Source organism: Pelobates fuscus, chromosome 12, assembly GCF_036172605.1.
Source record: "Pelobates fuscus isolate aPelFus1 chromosome 12, aPelFus1.pri, whole genome shotgun sequence".
NCBI lineage: Eukaryota > Metazoa > Chordata > Amphibia > Anura > Pelobatidae > Pelobates > Pelobates fuscus.
This window is the reverse complement of record NC_086328.1, coordinates 119,974,197-120,000,170: the sequence shown is the minus strand read 5'-3', so window position 1 is coordinate 120,000,170 and position 25,974 is coordinate 119,974,197. Positions and strand designations below refer to the sequence as shown.

The 25,974-nt window shown below is 40.5% G+C and overlaps 1 protein-coding gene across 1 annotated transcript in view; it reads right to left on the bottom strand.

Annotated features, from left to right (window-relative positions):
* The window catches only part of PAMR1 (peptidase domain containing associated with muscle regeneration 1), a 62,637-nt gene extending 39,672 nt beyond the window's left edge, over positions 1-22,965 (bottom strand). Inside the window, exons 1-4 of the mRNA XM_063437890.1 lie at positions 22,427-22,965; positions 20,287-20,463; positions 17,583-17,711; positions 3,355-3,469 (exon numbers count right to left, since the gene is read on the bottom strand). Of these exons, the coding sequence (XP_063293960.1) occupies positions 3,355-3,469; positions 17,583-17,711; positions 20,287-20,463; positions 22,427-22,505 (500 nt within the window). The 5' untranslated portion in view covers positions 22,506-22,965. The remainder of the gene's footprint in view (positions 1-3,354; positions 3,470-17,582; positions 17,712-20,286; positions 20,464-22,426) is intronic.
* Between the last annotated feature and the right edge of the window lie 3,009 nt (positions 22,966-25,974).

Sequence of the window (25,974 nt, the reverse complement as noted above, 5' to 3'; positions counted from 1 at the left end):
CCATTGGGTGGGATTGTATTGTTAACTGGAATCTAGAACCCAATACATTTTATTTGTTTTACGTTGTTTCCACGACTTTAAGGGGGAATCCCACCAGTAAAACATTGAAAATCACCTATTGTTACGCTACTAGGGGTGATTTGGATTGGAACTCAACTGCAGCTTGTAATCTCCCTAATTACAATAGTGAAGAAATGGAGAATCCTTAAGTATCAATACTGTAGCTTTAAGAAAAGAGAGAATCACTGGTAACTTGATTCAACCAAAGTTTTAATAAGTGTTAAACTTAAATGAATTGCATTTAGGCAATAATCCAATAAGAAGAGGTGCAAGTAATCAACAACACAAAGTTCATTATTAAGTATTTCTTCAGAGATCCATTAAATAACATTAGTTCATGAGAATAATCTTCAATAGGAACAATAATCAATTAGCTAAGAATATTTGCAAAGCAAGAACAGTTCATAGTGAAAAAGCATGATGGGAGTTGTCCTTCATGAGATTAGTAACTTGAAGCACTGAATGTATTTGCAAAGCAAGAAACAGTTCATAGTGAATAAGCATGATGGGAGTTGTCCTTCATGAGATTAGTAGATTGAAGCACTGAATGTATTTGCAAAGTAAGAAACAGTTTATAGTGAATAAGCATGATGGGAGTTGTCCTTCATGAGATTAGTAACTTGTAGCAATGAAGATTTGAGTAAGCAAGCATTAGTTCATTAATAAATGATATTGCAGACAAATAGCTGAAAGATATACTTAAGGTTAATATGGGTAGTCCTCCAATAGTTCAGAGATATGGTCCACTTGTAAAGTAGCAAAGTATCCGTTCTCCAGTAATCCTTTATGGCATGCAGCAATCCTTGCATTTGCTCAAAGGCTGGAACGGCTTGTCTGAGCTTGTGGAGAGGTAAGTCTGGTGGAAGTAGCTCCCAGTAGCTGAGCCTGTGGAGCCCGCGGTCTCGCGGAGGCAGCTCACACGTTAGCTCACACAATCAATCACCAAGCACCCTCTCTCTGGCCCAGTCTCCCTAAATACCGTCAGAGCTGTGTCAGAGGGGGGCGGGGTCCGGCTCCTCACCGCAGAGTGCCGAACCCGGAAGTGTTACTCCATGACACCTATAGCTAGTGTGCACTTTTTTTTATTTGACTATTTTCTTTTAAAGGTAACCTGCCATGGGAAAAATATAACTTTAACTTTAAAAGAGTTTACAATTCCTTTTATACACCGTGCTAGCTGTTTTGCTGGCAAATGTATAGATTTGAAGAAAATAGTATTTTCTCCCTTCTGTCTCTCAATTCCTTGGCAGACATTCAATGCGGAGGGATTGAGAGACAGGGAGAGCAGAAGAGACCTACATGAGGACCCTCTGCTCTCCACCCATAGAAACCATGGTGCAAATGCTGTGGTTACTAGGGTAACTCCCTAGCCAGCACTAGTCCTGGTTAGGCAGTTTAGGAGCAGAGTGACGTGACGGCATTCCGTTCAGATGACGTCATGCTGGAAGTGTCTTCAAACCGGGCAAATGAGCACAGAATGGGGGAACAGCAAGGGTGGACAGAACTGTCCCACCCTTTAATGATATTGCAGTGGGGTAGCAGAGGGCCAGGTAAGGAATGACAGTTTTCCTTTAAGTGTATTAAATTCAATAAACCAGAAATTGTCTGGAACCTAACAGGGAAATTCAAATTTTAGATCAAAATAGCTTAACTGGAGAATATTTGTATGTTGGCTGTTTTAATCTGATATTCTAATGCCCTGGTTGATTCCTGCAAATATTCTATCTAATGAACAGCCATCTGTATAGCAGTAAGCAGTATGCTAGAAACATAGAATGTGACGGCAGATAGAACCATTTGGCCCATCTAGTCTGCCCAGTTTTCTAAATACATTCATTAGTCCCTGGCCTTATCTTATAGCTAGGATAGCCTATCCCATGCATGCTTAAACTCCTTTACTGTGTTAACCTCTACCACTTCAGCTGGAAGGCTATTCCATGCATCCACTACCCTTTCAGTAAAGTAATACTTCCTGATATTAATTTTAAACCTTTGCCCCTCTAATGTTGTGGTAGTTTTTCTTTTTTTAAATATGGTCTCCTCCTTTACTGTGTTGATTCCCTTTATGTATTTAAACGTTTCTATCATATCCCCCCCGTCTCGTCTTTCCTCCAATATGTTATATATATTGTCCTAATAACACAATAAGGGCTATTCATAGACTGAAAATACCAGCCCAGCTGAATATAGTTTTCTAAAGATAAAAACATTTTTGGCGCACTCGAATTTTGGACGGATGTTGGTTCGGGAACTGAATCAGTTCCCGAACCAACATCCATCCAATAAGTGTGCTGCAAAATAAATACATTATGGAATATCGTGTATCCAGTTTGCAGTACACTGATAGATGCATTTTCCCACCTTTAGGTTTGAAGACCAAGTTAGAAAAAGTAACCAATAGAAATAAAGCAGGAGGAGCATTAAAACAAACAAACAAACAAAAAAATATATAAATATATATTTATTAAATACATGATATATAAATAGAGATTTATTAAATACATACTATATAAATATATATATTTTTAACTGCTCTCCTTTTTCCCCTCTTGCCCACTTCTCACTTGATCTGTGTATAAAATTAACATTTAGAGACTGTCCCCTAGATCAATCATCCTTTTTTCCATCAATCATTTGTCTTTTTGAAACTACGCTCAGAATTCAGAATATTGACACATTGTGTGTATCAGTTAGTTCATAATTCAGACCTATTTCACCTCTGAATTTGGGAATTCGGACGAACACGCGATTGTCCAAAAATCAGCCGAATTGCATTTTGGCCGGAAACTAATATTTAAGTCTAGTTATTCGCGGAACCGGGAAATGGCTGAAACTGACCAAGGAATTAAACATTTTAGGCTCCAATTTTGTGAAACTCAGCAATTTCTCCCACCCGTTGTTTTTGCCACAGTTCCCAGTTTTGTAAATAAAGCCTTATATTTGGTCTAATTTTGCTGCAAAATTCTAAAGCTTATTCATTAAACAGCGAGTTCCCGTGAGTTGAAAACCAAATGGCAAAAAAAAAGTTTAGAAAAAAAATCTGTAACATGTTTGAGTTAATAATTTTTACATCATGTCTATTTTGGCATAGACTGTCAATTATATTAAATCCCGCCATAGCAGTGGTTCCTAAACCAGTTCTCATAGCCCACCAACAATCCAGCATTTATGTATTTCCCCTTCTTTATTCCAGTGGAGATACTGACAAAACCTGGACTTCTAGTAGGTCGTGAGGACTGGTTTGGGAACCATTGCACCATAGATGAATGTTATAACAGTGAGTGATTTCTGTACCTGAGTTCCACAGTGTATCCAGATGTAACTTGTATGCTCCATTCACAGTGCGCATTGAACGGATAACTTTCCATTATAATCTCTCCACGAGCCGCCTGTATGACCTCACCGCACCCTAGGGAGACATAACAAAAAATAAATGGTAGGGAACATGTTTCAGTGATCAGGGGTGTCCAAAACGTACAATACTTTACAAAGCATTATGGGGGTTGTAGCTGTACATTGTAAAGTTCTGTTTAAGCTCCAATCATCCTTCACTACAACTCGTTGTCCCTAGATCTGCGCGATGGCTGTTGAAGTTTGTCTCCTTGGGCTAATCACATCTAAAATAAATCTAATTAAACTTGAGGCTGTGACGGTGAGAGAGAGAGAGAGAGAGAGTGCGGTTTGTACAATTACTGAATTAGTCGGCTGCGGGCTTTTATGTCCCTGTGTTACTCGGGCTTGTGTCACAATGCTTCAGCTTTAGAAAGTTAACATTGAGTCTGCCAGAACACTCTGGGCAAACAGCTTATAAAAGGTGCAATTACAGCGTCTGGCAGGAGAAGTGTAACAATATATTCATAAACCATAATATCGTCTTCATGCTCCCACAGTTTGGATTAATTAATAAACAGAGAGACAGAAAGGCAGCTAAATAGATGGACAGACAAACTGAAAAGCAGATATTTAGATGGATGGACAGATGGGCAAAAAAGGCTGATGGTTAGACAGACAGAAAGGGAAAGTGATTGATAGACAGACATGAAGATGGATGGATGAATTAAAAGATTCATTCAAAAATACAATTTTGTGGACACATGGATGGACAGACAGACATTTTGGCTTGGCTGTCCTGATTTGGGTATTGTGATTATAACCACCTGCCTAATATTGTGAAGGCCCCCCTTGTGCTGCCAAAAGTGCTCTGATTTGTCAAGGAATGGACTCCACAAGACCTCTGAATGTGTCCTGTGGTATCTGGCACAAAGACATTTGCATCAGATACTTTATCTCCTGCAAGTTGCGAGGTGGGACCTCCAAGGATCAGATTTTATAGCACATATTATATTATATAGTTCTAGCACATCCCACTGATGACCCATTGGATTGTTATCTGGCAAATTTGGAGGCCAATCCAACACCTTGAACTTTTTATCATGTTCCTCAAATTCTTCCTGTACAATTGTTGCAGTGTGGCAGGGTGCATTATCCTGCTGAAGGTGGTTATGGCCATCAGGCAACACTATTGCCATGAAGGGGTCTGTAAGAATCTCTACATAGGTGGAAAGTTTTAGTAAAATCCACATGAATGCCAGGACCCAAGATTTCCCAGCAGAACATTGCCCAGAGCATAACAATGCCTCCGCTGGCCTGCTTTCTTCCCCAGGTAAGCCACGCATACTCACTCAGCAATCCACCTGGACAAAAAAAATGTGATTCATCGGAACCAGGCAATCTTTGTCCATTGCTCCATGGTCCAGTTCTGACGCTCACATCCACATTGAAGACGCTTTTGGCATTGGACAGGGGTCATCATGGGCAGTCTAACTGGTCTGTGACTACACTGCCCCATACGCAGCAAACTGCAATGCACTGTGTGTTCTGACACCTTTCTATCATGGCCAGCATGCTGAAGTACTTTATGTGTGATGAGTGTGTCCTATTTTTTTCTTCAATAGATTTTATTTCAATAGAATTTACACTTTTATAAATTAATCTGGTCACACACCACTGACTTATAAGCAGAAAACCGATTCTCAAGAGGCAGCAATAGCCCAGAGCACCTGCCTTACAAAGACGTCTCATTGAGCTGCATTGGGAAGTCCGTGATTGGACAGCCATAGAAAGTCTGGGCGGGGTTAGAAGAGAAAGGCAGGTTTTAAAAGTTGTTTCAGATAAATCCCTAATGAAAAAATGCATTATTATATGCAGGCATGCTTTAATTTGGGATATATCCACAAAACAGTCATTTTTATTTATTTTGTATTTAGGCAGTGGAGTGTTCCATTTTTTTTAGCAATTCGAGCTGCAGTAGCATTTCTGTGTGTTTGGACCAAATTTTCTGGCGAATTCACACAGGCGAATTAAAACTGACCAATTCACACAGGCGAATTAAAACTGACCAATTCACACAGGCGAATTAAAACTGACCAATTCACACAGGGGAATTAAAACTGACCAATTCACACAGGCGAATTAAAACTGACCAATTCACACAGGCGAATTAAAACTGACCAATTCACACAGGCGAATTAAAACTGACCAATTCACACAGGCGAATTAAAACTGACCAATTCACACAGGCGAATTAAAACTGACCAATTCACACAGGTGAATTAAAACTGGCCAATTCACACAGGCGAATTAAAACTGACCAATTCACACAGGCGAATTAAAACTGACCAATTCACACAGGCGAATTAAAACTGACCAATTCACACAGGCGAATTAAAACTGACCAATTCACACAGGCGAATTAAAACTGACCAATTCACACAGGCGAATTAAAACTAGTGAATTCACACAGGCAAATTTAATTAAAGCGAATTCACGCAGGCATATTTTGTTCCTGAAAGAATGCTTACAAAGAAATAGACTTACCATCAATGTTACTATGGTATATGGCAATAAACATTTTCACACAATGTTGTACAGTTGTATCTTCTCGTCTAAATGCGCATTACAATCGCCAGCAAAAACATTCAGTTTCCAGGTTTCAAAAATTAAGGGTGTGCATTAGAAGTGATGGCGCATTAAATTTGAGTAAATACGGTAATAATATACCCCACCTCTTGACAGGTGCCATTGTAACGATATAATCAATGTTATTCACTACACTTGTCTGTGGCTGGTCAGTTTAAGTCTCTAGTGTAAGAAGCCTAGCAAAGATATGAACCAGTTGGCCTATATCCGGTTATAATAAAATCTCAGACTGATTTCATCCCAAACATTTTTTAATCCCTTAGGGAGATATCCTTTACCTTTTCACTGGAATATTACAATATTTTATGTTGTAAAGCTCTATTTTCTTTCAAATTTAACAATCCCCCGTTCTCCAGACTGAAACCGCACCTTTTTGTCGTATTACTTCTCTGTTTAATAGTAAGGGGAATCGAATTTGTGTAATGAAAGTGAAAAGACATTTGGCCATTCGGCAGCCTGACCTAACACGATGCACAGTCTAATTGAAAACAGCAGTGAATGCTTTATACGATCTTTAAAGCCAAAATAAATCGAAAATGTGCAGCACCTGTCATCGACCAAAGTATGAACCAGCACGTTTGGAAGAAGAATTGTTCTATCAAAAAAAACAAAAAAAAACAGCAGTCTGCATATCTAAAATACTTTCTCATTACTAGTGAAACTGGTTAATTTACTTCTGGGTTTTCTAAAACTGTAGATGAACAGAGTGCATCTCAAAATGGAGAGTCCCTTACAGGAATATTTTGTGTATTTTGACATTCAAGTTCTTTACAGATTAATGATCTACAGGGAGTGCAGAATTATTAGGCAAGTTGTATTTTTGAGGATTAATTTTATTATTGAACAACAACCATGTTTTCAATGAACCCCAAAAACTAATTAATATCAAAGCTGAATATTTTTGGAAGTAGTTTTTAGTTTGTTTTTAGTTATAGCTATTTTAGTGGGATATCTGTGTGTGCAGGTGACTATTACTGTGCATAATTATTAGGCAACTTAACAAAAAACAAATATATACCCATTTCAATTATTTATTTTTACCAGTGAAACCAATATAACATCTCAACATTCACAAATATACATTTCTGACATTCAAAAACATAACAAAAACAAATCAGTGACCAATATAGCCACCTTTCTTTGCAAGGACACTCAAAAGCCTGCCATCCATGGATTCTGTCAGTGTTTTGATCTGTTCACCATCAACATTGCGTGCAACAGCAACCACAGCCTGCCAGACACTGTTCAGAGAGGTGTACTGTTTTCCCTCCTTGTAAATCTCACATTTGATGATGGACCACAGGTTCTCAATGGGGTTCAGATCAGGTGAACAAGGAGGCCATGTCATTAGATTTTCTTCTTTTATACCCTTTCTTGCCAGCCACGCTGTGGAGTACTTGGACGCGTGTGATGGAGCATTGTCCTGCATGAAAATCATGTTTTTCTTGAAGGATGCAGACTTCTTCCTGTACCACTGCTTGAAGAAGGTGTCTTCCAGAAACTGGGAGTTGAGCTTGACTCCATCCTCAACCCGAAAAGGCCCCACAAGCTCATCTTTGATGATACCAGCCCAAACCAGTACTCCACCTCCACCTTGCTGGCGTCTGAGTCGGACTGGAGCTCTCTGCCCTTTACCAATCCATCCATCTGGCCCATCAAGACTCACTCTCATTTCATCAGTCCATAAAACCTTAGAAAAATCAGTCTTGAGATATTTCTTGGCCCAGTCTTGACGTTTCAGCTTGTGTGTCTTGTTCAGTGGTGGTCGTCTTTCAGCCTTTCTTACCTTGGCCATGTCTCTGAGTATTGCACACCTTGTGCTTTCGTGCACTCCAGTGATGTTGCAGCTCTGAAATATGGCCAAACTGGTGGCAAGTGGCATCTTGGCAGCTGCACGCTTGACTTTTCTCAGTTCATGGGCAGTTATTTTGCGCCTTGGTTTCTCCACACGCTTCTTGCGACCCTGTTGACTATTTTGAATGAAACGCTTGATTGTTCGATGATCACGCTTCAGAAGCTTTGCAATTTTAAGAGTGCTGCATCCCTCTGCAAGATATCTCACTATTTTTGACTTTTCTGAGCCTGTCAAGTCCTTCTTTTGACCCATTTTGCCAAAGGAAAGGAAGTTGCCTAATAATTATGCACACCTGATATAGGGTGTTGATGTCATTAGACCACACCCCTTCTCATTACAGAGATGCACATCACCTAATATGCTTAATTGGTAGTAGGCTTTCGAGCCTATACAGCTTGGAGTAAGACAACATGCATAAAGAGGATGATGTGGTCAAAATACTCATTTGCCTAATAATTCTGCACACAGTGTATAGTTACTGGGACGTAAAGTATATAGACAAAATACCAAGACCATCTAACAGTTCCTGGACTATAGTAATGAGGAATGAAACCAACATCTGCTGTGATACAACTACAGTCTTTTTGGAATGCAGACCTGAGAACGTCAGCGAGATACGGAATCATTCTTCAAGATGGAAAACTCCACTTCTTTGACAGACGAAGGAAATCTACTATATGCTCTGCTCTAGAACATCTCACAGAGGTTTAATCCTGTGGAGATCAGTGATTGTGGATGGGAGCATTACCATTCTGGATTTTGGGATACGTGCTTGAACTTTAGAAACACTGTACAACCCTGAAGAGCAATAATCAGATCTAGTGCACTCCATGAGTGGGTCATGTGTTCTGCTGTGTATTCCTCACCTTGTTTAACAGCTGGCAAGATATAGTTTTGGTTGAGGACAACCTCTGGCTTTCTCCAAACATAAACCTGTCCAGATGTAGACATAATTGGTGAAAGATATCTGTTTGACAATTTTTACAAAAAAAAATATTTTTAAATCAATGCTTGTCATATATTAGTCATGTTACACTTATAAATATGCAGTATGTGACAAAAGATGCCATGAGACATAATGGCATGTATGGAAGATAGGACAACAAGCATTAACAATATGTAAGCTGACACAACCGTGTAGAGAGAACAACCTGATAGTCAATCGTAACAGTCTTAGTTGTGGAAAACAAGGAGTATCAGTTACAGTAGTGTCAATTAGAGGAAATCTAGGCTGTCTGCTGGCAAACACCTTACCATGGGGTGGTAATGGGGGAGGAGGGGAGTAGGTGTATGGAGTTAGACACCTACCAGAAAGGGCTAGACCCTTATCAGCAAAGATCCTGTGAGTAATAAGGAGCAATATATTAGGACACCTCCTAGGAGGTCACATGTGTTGCGGGCAATTTAAGATGTGGAAGGCACTTAGGAACAACATTAAAGTAAACCACTAACTAAACTTGAAAACTCGCACTGCATATTATCTCTATAGCCCATAGCATCTAGCTGCATCAAGTTGATCGGACTGCATGGGTCAAAGGGACAATCTGTGATGGGTCCCAATAATGTGTGCTTGATGGTCCAGCAATGTCGGGTTGAGGAGTCGTCAGGACCCAGGCTCCAAGGAGAGTCTGCAATGGTAGAGATTGTGTGTACAGTCCAATTGTGTGAAATCGTGAGGAATCCAGGTGACATCCATCTGTATTTAATTCCAGCTGCCCTCAGTTGGCTCGTGACTGGGGGACCATACTACTTTTTTGTCATTCTTCCAGGCTCCATGTTAGTACCTTTTTCACTGGGAATACCAGCTCTGACAGTTCTGCTTGCAATATGCCTGATATACCACTTGCATCCTTGAGTTAATTACAGTGTTGGTGCTCAGACAGGATCTGTGGCAGTCTTTAGATGATTGACAATGTCCATCAAGTCCCTGTAAATACTTACAGCACAATTATATCTGTGCCGGAGTTTTGGACTGTGTATCCTAAACTATTACTTTTCACAAATGTATCAGTCATCACCTCGTTTGGGCAAGTCCTTTTATACCTACTGTTCTCATATGTCATAAGTGTTTTCTTAGAATTAAATGTTTATCTTGTCTACCTATTGTACAGTGCTGCGGACTGCTGGGGCTATAGAAATAATTGTAATTATAATGAAATATTTTACTAAATCACCAACATATACCAGAGCGCCGTACAATGTAACTGCTCTCTGGATCTCCAGCGGCTGCAGACAATGTTTATCATGCGGCTGTCTGAGTCTCTCATCAAATACAACGCAACGTCCTGGGTGTCAAAGGTCACCCTTCCCCGATTTAACGAACAACCGGACTTAACAGCTGTCCGCCTTTCATGGCTCTGTGATCGCACACCGAAATGCCCGCGTTAGAAGCAACATGTTTTATATCCTCCAATTTATTCTTAAATCGAGACAGAAAACCTGAGCCTGTTACTCTGTATTACGAGAAATGTAGCAAAGATAAATAGAAACGAAACATTTACCAAGGAAGCATTAGTCTGAATCCCTTTAAAGTGACAGTCATTACGATTTTTTTTTACGGCTCCTAAAAGATAAAGAATCCCTACATTGTATCCATCCCCTACTGCTCATATCCTCATTAAACTGAGATGATTTTTTTTTTTTTTTTTGGTGGTGGGGGGAGGCTGTTGTCATGGAAACATTTACAACATTATAGTGGCAGAGGATACTGTTCTATTTCTTTCTTAATCCCGTAGGGGAGGGGAGGAAGAGGTTAACTGTGCAGATCACAGAGGGTTTACTATAAATAACAGAAGCAGAGAGCTGGGCTTTCAGGCATGTTCACTTATCGCCCCCTTGCGATAAAGAAGCCCTGTGTGTTTAATGTCCCCTGTGCAGTCTCCCAGCATGCAACATACATGACTTGGCCTATGTTTGCTTAGTGTTCTGAATTATTTATTAATTGCAAATTGTAATAAGTCATTGGATCAATTTGCTGTTGGGTGTTGTGTAAATAATTATGCAGCCTTTTAACACGAAGCATGATCTGTTTAGTCAGATTTCTTTCCTCCACATTTGTGTGGTTTATCTATAAATATAAAGAGAGAGAGAGATGATATGACGGCAGAGCCTGCATTATGGGAAAATAACGCCATTCAGGGTTTCTGGAGACATCCCTAAACCACAAAACAGAAGGTTGAGGGGTTAAAAATGTCTCCGGAATCCTGAAATTGCTTCATTTTCCCATAATCCCATTGTACAGCGCTACTGAGTCTGATGGCGCTATATAAATAATAATAATATTAATAACACGCTGCGATGGTATGTAGATTTTATAATGCAAGGTTTGTTTTAGGTTAGGGTCAGTGTGCTTGGGTTAAAGTAAAGGTTGAGGTTAGTGTTTGGGTTGAAGCTAGGGTTAGTGTTAAAAGTATGGGCTAGTGCTAATGCAAGTATTAGGGTACTTGTGGGGTTAATGGAAGGTGATAGTGTAAGAGTTAGTGTAGTAAAGGGGTTAAGGAGTAGTGCATTATGGTAGTGTAGGTGTTAAGGGTTAGTGTTAGGGTAGTGGATAATGTACTAAGGGTTATTTTAAGGGTTAAGGGTTAGAGTATTATCGTGTTTTATGGGTTAATGGTTAGTGCATGAAATTTTAGGGGTTAAGGCAGGGGTGGGGAACCTTTTATCAGCCAAGGGCCATTTGGATATTTAAAACATCATTCGCGGGCCATACAAAATAATCAACTTAAAAATTAGCCTGCCGTATTTGGTCAAACATTTAAAGGTATACTGTAGTGCCAGGAATACAAAGCTGTATTCCTGGCACTACCGATCCCTCTGCCTCCCCCCCTCCCTAGTAAATAAAGGGTTAAAAACTATTTATTTGTTTACCTTATCCAAGCGCCGAATCAATGCTTTCCTATCTGGTAAACAGCCACTAAGGACAGACTTAGAGCTGCAATGTAAACATTGCAGCACTAGGTTCAAAAGTGACACAACACCCAGACCACTTCAATGAGCTGAAGTGGTCTGGGTGCCTACAGTGTCCCTTTAATAATCTCACTCTAATGTGATGGCTGGAACTGCTTCTCTTTGGTGTGATGTTAGCTGGTATTGATGGTGTGTGTGTGGGAGTTTTGTGTGTGTGTGAGGGGTGCAGTGTGTTTGTGTGAGGGAGTGTAGTGTGCGTCAGGGGTCTATATTGTGGTGGGGGGATCAGGGAGAAAATCTCTATTTTTATTTTTTACTTAAAAAAACATTATGCACTCCCCCCCCCCCTTACCTCTGTCCTGGAAGGAGAGGGGACATAACACTGCAAGCCCTGGTGGTCCAGTGGTTTCGCATGCACTGACTTCACTCTTCCCGCGAGCACAGCGCTGTCGACCTGCATGCTCGCGGGAGGATCACAGCCTCCCGGGTCCTCCTCCTATCCAGCAGGCTCTCGGGTCCTACCTCCCTCCCGCTACATTAACAAACTGCCTTTGATCTCCCCACCGGTCCAAAAAAGCCAGCTGGTAAGGGACCCCCCTCTCAATTAGTGCCCCCGTCGGTGCTAATAGGTGGTTGCTGGAAGGGCTGGATTAATTATTATAAGGGACCTAGTGTTAGGTTATTAATTATTGTTAATTATTATAATAGGTGCCCCACCATTCGGGCATGGGGGGTCTGTGTCAGGTCCTCTTTTATTTGATTTGGGGGGTGCCACTGTCTGCTCACTGTTTAGCATGCATGCCCCTACTCACAGCACATGCTGATATGGGGGGGGGGGGGGGGGGGAGGGGGGGAGCTCATACAGACCCTAATAGATTAAGGGTCATGGGTTGTATTTATGAAATGGTGGGGAGCACACTTCTGACGAATGACTGAATAGCAGAAAATCCCTTCCGAATTTCGAACAATAGCAAATACCCAAGTCTGCAACTGGCCATGTGCGGGAATTTCACCGCTTCAGTCAGTGTGGGCAGATGATGTGTGCCGCAATGCCTTCACAAGGCAACACTAAAATGGCGACGTTTCAGACATAGATCCGGAAATAGGTATAAAGAGGTAAAAAAAAAAGTGATATGGGGGACCTAGAGATATATGTGGGTGACTAAGGGGACAAGAAAATTTAGAGATAGGGGGAGGGGTTAATAAAACAGATGCGGCCATGACAGTGCTGCATTAATATTAACCATTGTCTCTCAAGTCTGATATCAGCTACATGTATCGAAACAATTTTCTTTGTTTCAGCAGTCTGCAAAATATTGAGTCTTTTGGGTAAACAGGATTAGTTAGAACATGCCATTTTTCAATTGTATAGATGAGTCAATGTACAAACAACATTCCTAGCATTTTGCTCATCTCAAAAGGCGAGACTGTCTTGTTCCCATAATTCTGACATCCACCAGATGTTGTCTACCGGGATGACGTTATCTTCAAACTCAATTAAACCCATACTAACTCCTTCTAGAAAACTTGACCTCATCTATTGGCTAGTTATGCTGTGTATCCACTACAATTTTAGTGAAGTTTGATACGTACATGGTGGAGTATAACATAGAGCAGGATCCCCAACTTTTTGCAGAATTACAACATCCATGATATTTTGCCAGCATGAACGGAAGGGAATGTATCAGTAGAATTTAATAAATAGAAAATTGTTAGAGTAGACGTCTTCCCTCCCAACCACCAGTATACATTGGTTAACGTTAAACTATTATTTTTAAGTAACTGAGCACATTAGCCTCCTCTTTCCTATTCCTGTCACAATATTCTCTGTTAGGATTCTGTTCTGTCCCTCTGCATCTTTTGCATGAGGATTGTAAATGGCACCCATGCTCCCTTCTCCCATACTCTACAGCAGTTTTGGTAGGTCAGCCATCATGGCTGCATTGTAGTATATAGTGATGTTGGTGAAGGAAGGTGGTGTTCTAAGCACACCGAATACACTGCAGGGATTGAGTGCGTCTGCAACATCAGCCTGTAATACAGATGCAAAGGATAACTGTATTTAATGTATATGGTTATTGTGCTCACAAATAACTATTTATTTTATGTTTTGGTGGCATTTTTATAAACATGCTTTGACAAAAAAACATCATACCATCAGATTCCTTATCAATAACTGAAAGTAGTATTTTGGTTATTTATAAGGAATCTGATGGTATGATATTTAAAAGGACGCTGTAGTCACTATAACCATTTCATCTATTTGAATTGGTTATAGTGCCTGGATTCCCCTGGCACTGTCCCTCCATTCAGTGTTAAACCACTTTAGAGCAGTTTAACACTAAATGAGCGTACCTGGCCACCCACAGTCCAGCCCCTTCTGGAGGTGTGGCTAAGGCAGAGATTACACACTTCCTTGTTGTCAACATGTAATACCCATTCATACCCTCATTTGGAGCTCTGATAGGCTAAAAGCAGTCAGCTGACACTCTCAGCCAATCACAACTGCTCATTGCTGCTCAAGCTAATACTTCCTCATTAGCCAAAGCAGCACAGAGGGGATGGCTGCTGGGGACTCTCATTTTGCATTAAAACACAAAAACATTAAAAACTGTTTAATGGTGAATGAAATGATGTTACCAGGAGACTCCAGACAATATGACCAGTTTAATGAAATGAAACCGATACAGTGCCTACAGTATCCCTTTAAAACCTTACCTGAAATACTGCAAGGCATACCATATAATATGTAAAACATTTGTCCTCCAATATTTATGTGAAGGATGAACAAATAAAGAAAATATAAAACACAAAATGTATGATATATTTTTAGTTACCCATGAATAAATAACTGTATACAGTAGTTTTATTTAAAGTACGTTGTGTGACACATCAACACATTTACTAAGCTGTAAGATATTTTGATTTAGAGAAGGACTTGAACACTGACTGAGAGCACTTCTCTAACAAATAACCAGTATCCCAAAATGATTTAAAATAAGTATTAGCACATGAACAGAATGAATACCACAAACATCTCCTGAACTGACATTCGCCAGCAACGATAATTAACTATACCCCATAAATCAGTTAGTCCAATTAAAAGGAAAATGAGCACTGTATCTACAATATAACAGCAAAATCAATAACATAACTGTTACACATATGCTCAATATCTGAAATGCTTGTTTTCGATTTACCTAAAAGGAACACACACTGCAATGATTATTTTGCACGTAATTGGTTAAATGACACATTTGTCACTTGTTAGCATCCTCTATGCACTTGGTTGATACTAAGCGTCAGCACACGATGCAATTGAAAACCCTGCGAAGGCACCAGTGTTTTTGTCTTTAATCTCTAGCCTACCAAGCTATGAAAAGAACTTGATGGTGAAGGGGTTAACACATCAAAAAGTCACGGTAGAAATAAAAGTGGCTTTAAAAAAAAAAAAAATGCTACTCTCATACAGAAACAAAGATCGGAGCCTTTCATTCAATACCAGTTGGATTGCATTAGAAATACTACTTGACCTTAAAGACACTCGGCTACTATTGCGCTTGCCGTGTTATGACTATTAAGGGCTTGAAAAACAATTGTTCTTTTATCATTCTGTAAATCGGCTGCAATCCATGTCTTTAATGGTCAGAGGCTTGCCAAGGTGCTGACGAGGCCGCCAACACAGGCAGCGCAAATCTCAACGCTTCTCATCCCACGCCAGTACATCACGAATCCAGGGAAACCAAATGCCTGATCACGTCTAATTAGGAGTTAGAATGTACAGCAATTAAAAACTCCTTCTGCTTTGCGAACATGGTGGAATAAAACTAATTAATTGGCCAGTTTAGTAAGAGCCTGAAGGCAGTGTGTCTGTTGCGGGAACAAAGGAAGCTGAGAGATGAATTTGGAGCTTTGATTCCCACCCTGTGATATATCCATTGTACAGCGCTACAGAATTTGTTGGAGGTTTATAAATAATATAATAATAATAACAATAAAATAATATGCAAACTATAGAAAAGAAAGCGAAAATCAATACAGCTCTCATTACACTCAGTCAGCCCTTGGAAATAAGAGATCTTTATGGTGGGATATAGAGATCAACATGCATACAAAATACAGATAAGGAACAGCGGACACAGAAAAACACAGTTTTCAATTTTGCAAGGCTATTTAAAACAAATATGGGGGTTCAGTTACACTGTATGGTCATATTGTGTTAAGCCCACTACTACACTAAAGTACCCCAATATCGGTGGGTCCTACTCTAATTCTAACATGGGAGATAAACGCTTATTGCAATACTTACTGCTTAAACTGCTTCCAGAGATTCTCCTCAAATATATGCTGTATTGGGGTACTTGACATTATTGCACAGTCGTTATTCGGCACGTGCCAACCATTAACTTTAAAAACACTCAGACACCCATAAGTTCTGTTGGAGCATAAAGTCCACAGATTTATTAATTAATATAAATATATAAATTAACAATTTAGGGTCATTGTCAACAGTACTCCTTTTCGTTCCATTCCGTACCATACCCCCGACAATGACCCTACCAAAGAACAAACATTAACATAACCAATAATACATAACATTTAAATCACGGCCCCACCTCTATTTGTCTAACTGCAGGGGTGTACCTAGATACCCCTACACCCCTTGGTTCGTAGCCACCGATGGGCTCGAACCTACCTCCACACTTTTAACTCTGGCCTACTCCGGCCTAGACCTTGGCCTACCAATTTCCTAACCCACCAAACTTCCTGTTTAACCAAGACCTTTTCCCGCCACTGTGACCAAACGGGAACTACCTCCTACTCATAGGGTGGGTGGGAGGGACAATTTACAGGTAAGTAGGGCTCAAGTTAAAATGGCCATTACCTAAAATGGCCGCTATTTAACTTCCCCTCTACCCTCCTCCCCCTGCATTACCATAGGACAGCCCCTTGACCTAAACTTCACCTGCCTACTCCTGGCTCTGTCAAGGCCCACTCCTCCCTGCGTTGCTCTGTGGTTTCTTTATTATAATGGTGGGCATAACACAATGTGGCCAAATCCCCATATTTGTTTGCTGAGGTAGGTGATTTTAACTTAAAGGACCACTATAGGCACCCAGACCACTTAGCTCAATGAAGTGGTCTGGGTGCCAGGTCCCCCTTGTTTAAACCCTGCACCTCAAAACTTAGCAGTTTCAGAGAAACTGCTATGTTTTTATTGAGGGTTAATCCAGCCTCTCGTGGCTGTCTAACTGACAGCCACTAGAGGCACTTCCGCAATTCTCAATGTGAAAATCACACTGAGATGACGCTGACGTCCATTGGAAAGCATTGAGTAATGCTTTCCTATGGGCGGTTTGAATGCGCTTGCGGCTCTTGCAGCGGAGCTGACGTCGGCAGGGGGAGGAGAGGTCACCAGCGCTGAGGGAGCCCGGCGCTGGATTAAGGTAAGTGGCTGAAGGGGTTTTAACCCCTTCAGCCCAGCAGGAGGGTGGCCCTGAGGGAGGAGGGGACCTAATAACCCTATAGTGCCTGGAAAATGAGTTTGTTTTCCTGCCACTATAGCGCTCCTTTAAGTTGCCTTGTAAAATGTAAAACTGTATTTTTGTTTTTGTTCCCCTGTCCGCTAATCTGTATTTCATACATTGCGACATACAAACCAAATTGAACCATTTAAGCTAAATAGCTGAGTTGGCAAACATTATTTGCATATTTTGGCAGTCAGATTACAATGCTGCATTATTTAGATAATAAGCAACTTCCAGTGATGTATACTTACTCATACAGTCTCCTCCGTACCAGCCAATCCTGCATTGTGAGCAGTAACTTCCCTTTATATAGAAGTCATCCAGAGTCCCACCCCAAGAGCCATTTTGACATGTCTTGCAATTTTCAAATATAGTGCAGCCTAGGATGGAAAAATTACATTGTTTATTAGCTTGTTGGAAAAAGACATCTCTCTGGATATGATATGACCATTGAATGCATGTGAGATGGATCCAGTGTCTCTACAACTTCCTCCTAACCTATTCAATAGAAATGTAAAATTATATTTATGTAAATCAAAAGGATAAACTTTTTTGTTTTTTTAAAATCTTTATCTTGGTTGCAGTAGTAAAATCACAGATCAACACGCAAGTATTACAATAGTACATTTGATCCGTTTAATTAGTCTAGAATCCATTTCAAAGTCTCTTTCGCAGTTTGATAACAGGGTTTTATACTCACCACAACGTACATACATACGAATCCCAAAAATAAATGAAACATTTTAAATCGAAGGATGGTTAGGGAAGGGAAGGGGAGTGGAAGGGGTGGAGGTGACTACTACAGTGAGTCCCTTTCACAGGACTACCATGCTCCACGACCAAATGCTTAAGGGCATCTGATTCTCCTCCTAACCTGGGAGGTGAACTTATCCAATAAATATGCATCATTGATTTTTTTATTCCATTACTAGGCTGACCAATGGTGTTCCCTCTCTCCTCCAGTGCTGGGCTAAGGACCATCTGGCCAACAATGTTAGCTTACTGAATAGCTTGTGAGTATGTGTAGGCATACGCATACCTTCTATTGATTTGGAGAGCAGGAAGGACCATGGCTCAATTTCTATTGGCCTCTGGAGTATTCTAATGGTTAGTTCTTTGATCAGATCTCAGAATCACACTGACCTCAGGTCCACCACATGTGGAGGTAAGACTCTCTCTGTCCGCAACCCCTCGAACATAAATGCAGATATCTCTGGGATCCACTGTTCTCTATCCCCATAACCCCCTTGTTCACATTCCAAGGGCTAAAGCCCTGTTTTGTGGGTATGTTATCAAAGGAGAAGGAGTGGTGGTCCATGATAGTTTGGTGGATATGACAATACCTATATGTATGGAATTGAGTATGGCTGGGCTTTAAGTGCAAAGTATGGCTCTATCTGACCTCGGCACCCATATGTAGAATTGCGGAAGGTCCGCCAACTCCGCCCCCATGAAGAGCGACTCTTCTGGCATCGGGTGAAGAATGTGTGGCAACTGTGCTGCCAGATACTAGTTGCAGAGATGAGAAAGCCATGGTCGTCCCTAGCTCAGGGCCTTTATTGTATCCCTAAGGCTATACTGTGCTGTCTCCTTTGCCAAATAAAATCGTCAGTGGACCTCTTAAAGTTGGACAGGTTTTGTTTTGTAACTATTATCGGAAGGACCTGAAATTAAAAGAGGATTCTTGGGAGTTTGCTCATTTTATGGTAGAATAGTATTATTTTTCTTTTTCTTGGCCCCAATAATTAATTCCCAAGAGGACAATACAAATGGAAGAAAAAACATATGGTGAATCCCCAGCAGCACAGGGAGTGGAGAGCTCTGTAACCTAATGACCATCTGACATTTTGGAATAAAACTATAGACAATGGCTGTCTGAAACAACCTTTCATCATCAATCCTAAATTCTGCTATTAGTCGTCTTCCTTTTTTGTTCCCCATTTTTCTCTCCAAATGTTTCTATATATCGTTTCTTATAGGTTCCTGGAGAATTAACGTAGGCCAGCTCCAATCATCTACATATATTCACAATAAACACATAGGCAGGATACAATGTTGCAAATCATTGACCAAAAATTAAGATTTAGAACTTTACATCTGGCTGAAAAAAAAGATAACCCAAAAGCCATCAGGTTCTGACATCTGATCTGTTGGTTAGCTTTGGCAAAAATAAACTTTTCCTATCACCAACAAATTCTATTAAGTCCGCATCCTAAGCCTGTAAACTATAACTGACTTTTGTTTGTAGACTTTATAAGTTTACACATATATATATACACACACACAATGACTAACCAGCAGTTGGAGCCGGTGTATCAAGTAGTTACAGAAAAGCCCAGCTCTTCTGATGTTCGTTTTTCTCTATATGACTGACTCTCTTTTAGTTTATCGTTCTGTTTTTTTATCTAATGAATGTCTCCATTCATTTGAACCCTCCTAGTTCTTTTGGCGAGCAGATTTTAAACAATATATCAACTGTATCAATTCCTTAAAAACTACAAATCAACATACTACTAATATTAAAATGTATTCTCTGTTGCGATAGGAAACGTACTGAACTATGTAAAGGTTCCCTGTTTTAGTACATATGAACTATGGTGTGAGTTATAATTTCCCCCAAGTAGGCAACATATCATAGAGCAAGCTATTAACCTTTGCCCATTCCTTTTTTTAACATCTTATTAATTGTCTAACATCAGACTGAGGTTTTCCCATACTATAAAAAAATTTAAATAAAAAGAAAACAACAACTAACGTATCAATTGAAACAAAGTATTTCTGGGTAACGTGAGTGTAAAATCGGCAGATCCTGCACAAAAGCTATGTATCAATAAAGCCACATCCCATTTCTGTTCTGCAATATTCCATATAAATTGTCTCCATAAGAATGTGTCTATTCTTTCTCGTGGGAAATGTAGCCTTCACACTCTGTTATCTCTCTGATTGGATAGGTACCTGGATGAATGAGGCATGAGTCACACTCGTTGTCCTCGTTTCGGCAGCATGGGATAGTGTAGCCCACCTTCTTGTTGGTGCCTGGACACACACACTCTATTTGGTCATATTCACAGCAATCACGACACATTATATTCCATTCCGCTCCAGGGCAATTCTCATTGATAACTGTGTACTCTGCGCAGAAAAAAAAAACAGTATTGGTCATCAGAACATATTCCATGGGCTCTCTAATGGCAGTAAGGGACCGGAGATCTATGAGTAAATATTACTCTAATTATTCCAAGTTATAATTTATAAAGCACCCCCATACTCCTTGTACGGTGTACACTCTACTCTACAGCAGGGATTCTAGACACACTTAAGGGATTGCCACTTGGACAGTGTACATCAGCATGGGTAAATTGTTGATATACAAATATACCCCCTGACCAACCCACTGAGGAGGAATGCAAAGGGAGCAATGGAACAAAAGAGGGGGAAAACCAATTTGAAGGCGAAAGAACAATGGGCGTTTGGCAATGTGTGATAGAACATGGAATAGAAGAAGGCAGCAAAAACCTGGAGGTTCAGAATTTTTTGGGGGAAAAGATGGAGAGATCAAAAAGTAGAATTAAGAGTGCAGTGGACAGTAGGTGAATGGAGGTGGGGAGAGCTTAAGAATAATAATGGTGAGAGCAATCTGATAGTTTTGATAGCATGGAACAACACTAGTAGGACAGTGAGACAGCAGTATATACAGCTATATAACCACTAAAGTAGGCATTGTTCCCATGGCTTCTTCCAACATTAACCTCGGTTGAGACTTGGCTAAAGACATGGAGACCCCATTTCTTCACACAACTCTGGACACCAATGAAAAGCTGAGATACAGTCCTCGGCCAACGAGCTGTATGATGCTTAGCGTGCCCCTTTAAGGCTGGCAAAGGATTGTGGGAATTTAAATCCTAAAACAAAAAGGGCTGTACCTTCATCTGAAAGTGTTACTGTCACATGTGCATTTTCAACATAAACGGAATCCTTAGGAAAGACTCTGCACTGCCACTGGAGCTTCCTTGGAATTAGAAGAAGCGGATGAGACAATGTAGCGCATAATCTTGCAATGGACAGAGTTTAGCTTGTAATGGAATTCGGTAATGGAATACTAACTATTTCTCTTACTATTCCCCCCACCCCTGATATTGAAAAATGTAAAGGCCCCATAAGGTACAGTACCACTTTAAATGTTATAAATAAATGTATTAATAATGTTAGAATGTTCACCAGCTTGTTTAGAGTGTTGTACCACCCTATTAAAGTGAAATGAAATAAGTTAAACTCACCTTTAATCCAGTGTCAGTCTGGTCTCTCTTTTGAGATCATCCTGACTAATGACAGATGCAAGCTTGGCATTTGCCGTACTCAGCCATTCGGAGTCTTCTCATGGAGAAGCATTGAGTGCAATGCTTCTCTATGTGAAGAATTGTCGACATGTGACATCATCATGCTGGGCTGTCTGATTGACAGATTGGTTATATGATTGACAGCCACTTGAGGCAGCCTCAATGACGAATGCAAACATTGTCATCTGGCCACAAAAGGCAAAAAACAATGAGTGGTGAGAAAGACTGGGATGGGTGGACAGCACTAGAAATAGGCAGGAAAAACATGGAGGTTCAGAAAGAAATTTGGAAAAGATGGAGAGAGCAGGAGAATTAAGAGTGCAGTGTGAAGTAGGTGAATGGAGTTGGGGAGAGTTTAGAAAAATAAGGGTGAGAGCAAAGTAAAAAGAGCAATTTGGCAGTTTTAATAGTGTGGTACAACAATGGTAGGACAGTGAGACAGCAGTTTATACAACTATATAGCCACCAAAACCACTTTATTAAGATGCAGTGGATTTGGTGCTTTGAGTGTCTCTTTAAGGGCTAGTGTCATTCTGTGTAGTGATCACAGTCAGCCCTGTGCACGCCATACGCCGGCATGGAATGTCCTGTTTATTTACCCTCAGCCGCTCTAGGCAGCCCAGTTATCATTAAACACATGTCTGAGCATGGTCTGTAAGATTGTAATAATTAGAAAGAGAACCATCAATCCTTAAAGGGTTAAACAATGCCCATGATACAGAGAAAGCAGATTAAATCTCCCTTGAACTGTAACTTACTTGGTCCTTTGGGATAGGCAAAGATGTGCAGAAGATGCAGAGACAGAAGCCCTATTCTGGTCCACAGCGAGAGAGACATTTCTCAATTCCTGAGTTTACAGACTATTCCGTGAACTCAGCCTGCAGGTCTCAGAGTCTTTGCCTTGGCATGCTCAGTTTGTCTGGATCTCCGGTTTCACAATTCCAACCATACAAGACTTTAAGCAGAGTGACAACATCTACTAATGCTTCCACTGGAGAGGGGGGGTTCTTGAAGACGACGTCACCCCAAAAACACTCAGCTCTGTTAACCCCTCCTGGGATGCATGGGATAAACAAGGGTGTTGAGGTTCCCAATGGGTTCATCCAAAAACAGTAACAAAATCTGAGATCAGTCACAATGCAACAGGTAACCACACAGACAAATCAGAGATGTAGACATGACAACAAGCCACCAGAAAGCTCCCTCCAGAGCTGTGGGATCCTGTAGGTACCTTAGAAAGAAAGCAAACTTTTCCGGAGCTGGGAATACTAGGAATCTAAAACTAAATAACATTTCTCTCAACCCCCATCCTGACCTGGCATGTTGTCTGGAAAAATGAACTGTGTTCACTTCAGTACATGTGTTTGCAATAATATGCATTGTTCATCAGTGACGACATCACTGCGGCTAATTAAATCTAAACTAATTTGTTGGGTGTTTTACAACAAGGAGAGTGGGGTGGCATTAAAATAATACAGAGGATCCCCCCCCCCTCTCCCCACCACAAAACACACACACAAAAACACTCTAAAAACCATGAACACATCTCTGAGTTGGGAACGTGACAAAATCCTTTTTTTGGGTCACCCTAGTTCGGCCAGTCGGGTCCGGGAGCTGTCATTTTATTTAACGGATCGCAGAACATCACAATTTTATTTGAGACAAACAGATTTTCTTTGGGGAAGGTTAAGTAGGGTTTGTTCAATTCTATTAATGCATTGGATGCTGCTGCAACATTTAAGAAACCCAGTGGAAAATAATACTTCATTCTTTCCATCTTAAATATTTGGAAACTGGGGGATGAAGAGCACTTTTGTTTTAACTTAAGTGTTTAACTCTTCTGGGTAACACAGGCTCTCACATACACAACTATGAGAGAGCCTGTCCGAGAAGGTGGTACACATGCATGTACTGTGTGTGTCCAAAGTCCGGTTCTGTCCAACACATTACCCAGTCTCTAGACAACAGATACATCCAATCTAGTGGTTTATTACACACATACGCGCACACACACACACACACACACAGACAGTTTAGACTTTCACTAATAATTCTGACAGCTGTACTCACCATTTAAGTCAAACGCTGTTTTTACAACATCACAGCTGTGAGACAGTTTTACATTTTTCTGAACGCATACATACGAAATAAGAAACACAGAGGAATGCAATTTGCACAGTAACTGGGATATTGACGTATACATATTGACTGAGGGGTTCTTTAGAGAGAGATTTCCACTTTTCCAGCAAGCCCGTTATTCTCTAGAGGCTGCGTGCTAAATTCTAATACCTCTCAGCCGTACTGTGAGAGAATAGAAAAGTCAGCAGCGATCAGAGATGACAGATCACTCGCAGTTCAGTGCGCAGGTGAATTCACTTGAACAGAGCAAATTCTGTGGCTACGGCAGAGGTATTCTGCTAAATGCTTATACAAATTGCCCATTTTGACAAAATGTTCATATTGCAGATGTTGGCAGGCTATATTTAACATGAAGCTTATTGTATTTGATCTGGTGAGTAGAATCATTCCCTTCAGGCTTTTTGCAGTAAACACTGTCTTTTCATAGAAAATGCAGTGTTTACATTACAACCTAATGATACCTCCCCTGGCCACTCCTCAGATGGCTGCTAGAGGTGCTTCATACGGCAGTGCTGCACACTGTGCAGTACTGCTATTCAGGGTCTCCACCCTCTGCATGCAGACACTGAACTTTCCTCATAGAGATTCATTGATTCAATTCATCTCTATGAGGAGATGCTGATTGGCCAGGGCTGTGTTTGAATCATGCTGGCTCTGTGCTGGATCTGCCTCCTTGTCAGTCTCAGCCAGTCCTATGGAGAAGCATTGTGATTGACTCAGACCACCACTTCTGATGATGTCAGCAGACAGCAGGCAGGTCAGAGGCAGACCCGGGCAGAGGCAGCAGCTGCAGACTTGATAAAAGTGCGATTTTACAAGGCAAGGTGGGGCCATGGGAGCTAGATGGTGGTTTTAACACTATAGGGACAGGAATACATGTTTGTGTTCCTGACCCTTTAAAATTAATATTTCACAAGGTAGTTTCCCCATCTCTATTTGAGATGAACTAGTATGAAATCAGGGGATGATGAAAGCTAGGATACGGTTTGTATTCAAAAGGGAAAGTGTCAGTGACACACAACAGAACTGGAAAAGCGCAATAGGAGGGGCAATCAAAAAAGGTGCATACAAGCTGAACTGATAAAATTGATTTCAGCCAATCAAGCTGGGAAACGTGCAAAATCAGGACTGTCGTTCCAGATTCAAAACTTTTGGGAGGTATATAAGAAAAAGAGACTGCACGCTGACTATCTGTATTAATCACAGTGTGTTGCAATAACTGTCCTTAATTCAGTGCTCGAAAACGGGGGGAATCACAGTCCACGTTATAAGCCATAGGTGTTAACCTATATTGTGTCTGGGATTATGACAGAATAAAGAGAATTGGTGAATTGTTAATTGATTGCTTGGGAATCAGCTGGGCTGTCTGCACTATTCTGACTGCAGACACTACAAAGACATTTTAACATCTGAAAAGAGATAACTAAATGCCTGGAGGATGTGGAAAAAGTTAAACGTCTCAATGTTTCAAGCACAATGGGATGTGGAATTATAGCATCTAATACCCAGAGGCAACACACATTCTGTATTTTCTTTACTGGAGAGATAGTAAGTGACAGAAATCTCCCAAACTGTATTGTTGGCGTAGGACATAGGACATAGTATGATACGGAATAATGTGGGATGATATGGGATGATATGGATTGATATGAGATGATATGGTTTGATATGGGATGATACGAAATGATATGGGATGATATGGAATGATATAGGATGATATGGGATGAAACAGAATGATATGGGATGATACGGAATGATGTGGGATGATATGGGTTGATATGGGTTGATACGAAATGATATGGGGTGATACGGAATAATATGGGATGATACAGAATAATATGGGATGATACGGAATGATATGGAATGATACGTAATGATATGGGGTGATACAGAATGGTATGGGATGATAAGGAATGATATAGGATGATACGGAATGATATGGGGTGATACGTAATGATATAGGATGATACGGAATGATATGGGATGATATGGAATGATGTGGGATGATATGGGATGATATGGATTGATATGAGATGATATGGGTTGATATGGGATGATACGAAATGATATGTGATGATAGGGAATGATGTAGGATGATATGGAATGATATAGGATGATATGGGACGATACAGAATGATATGGGATGATACGGAATGATGTGGGATGA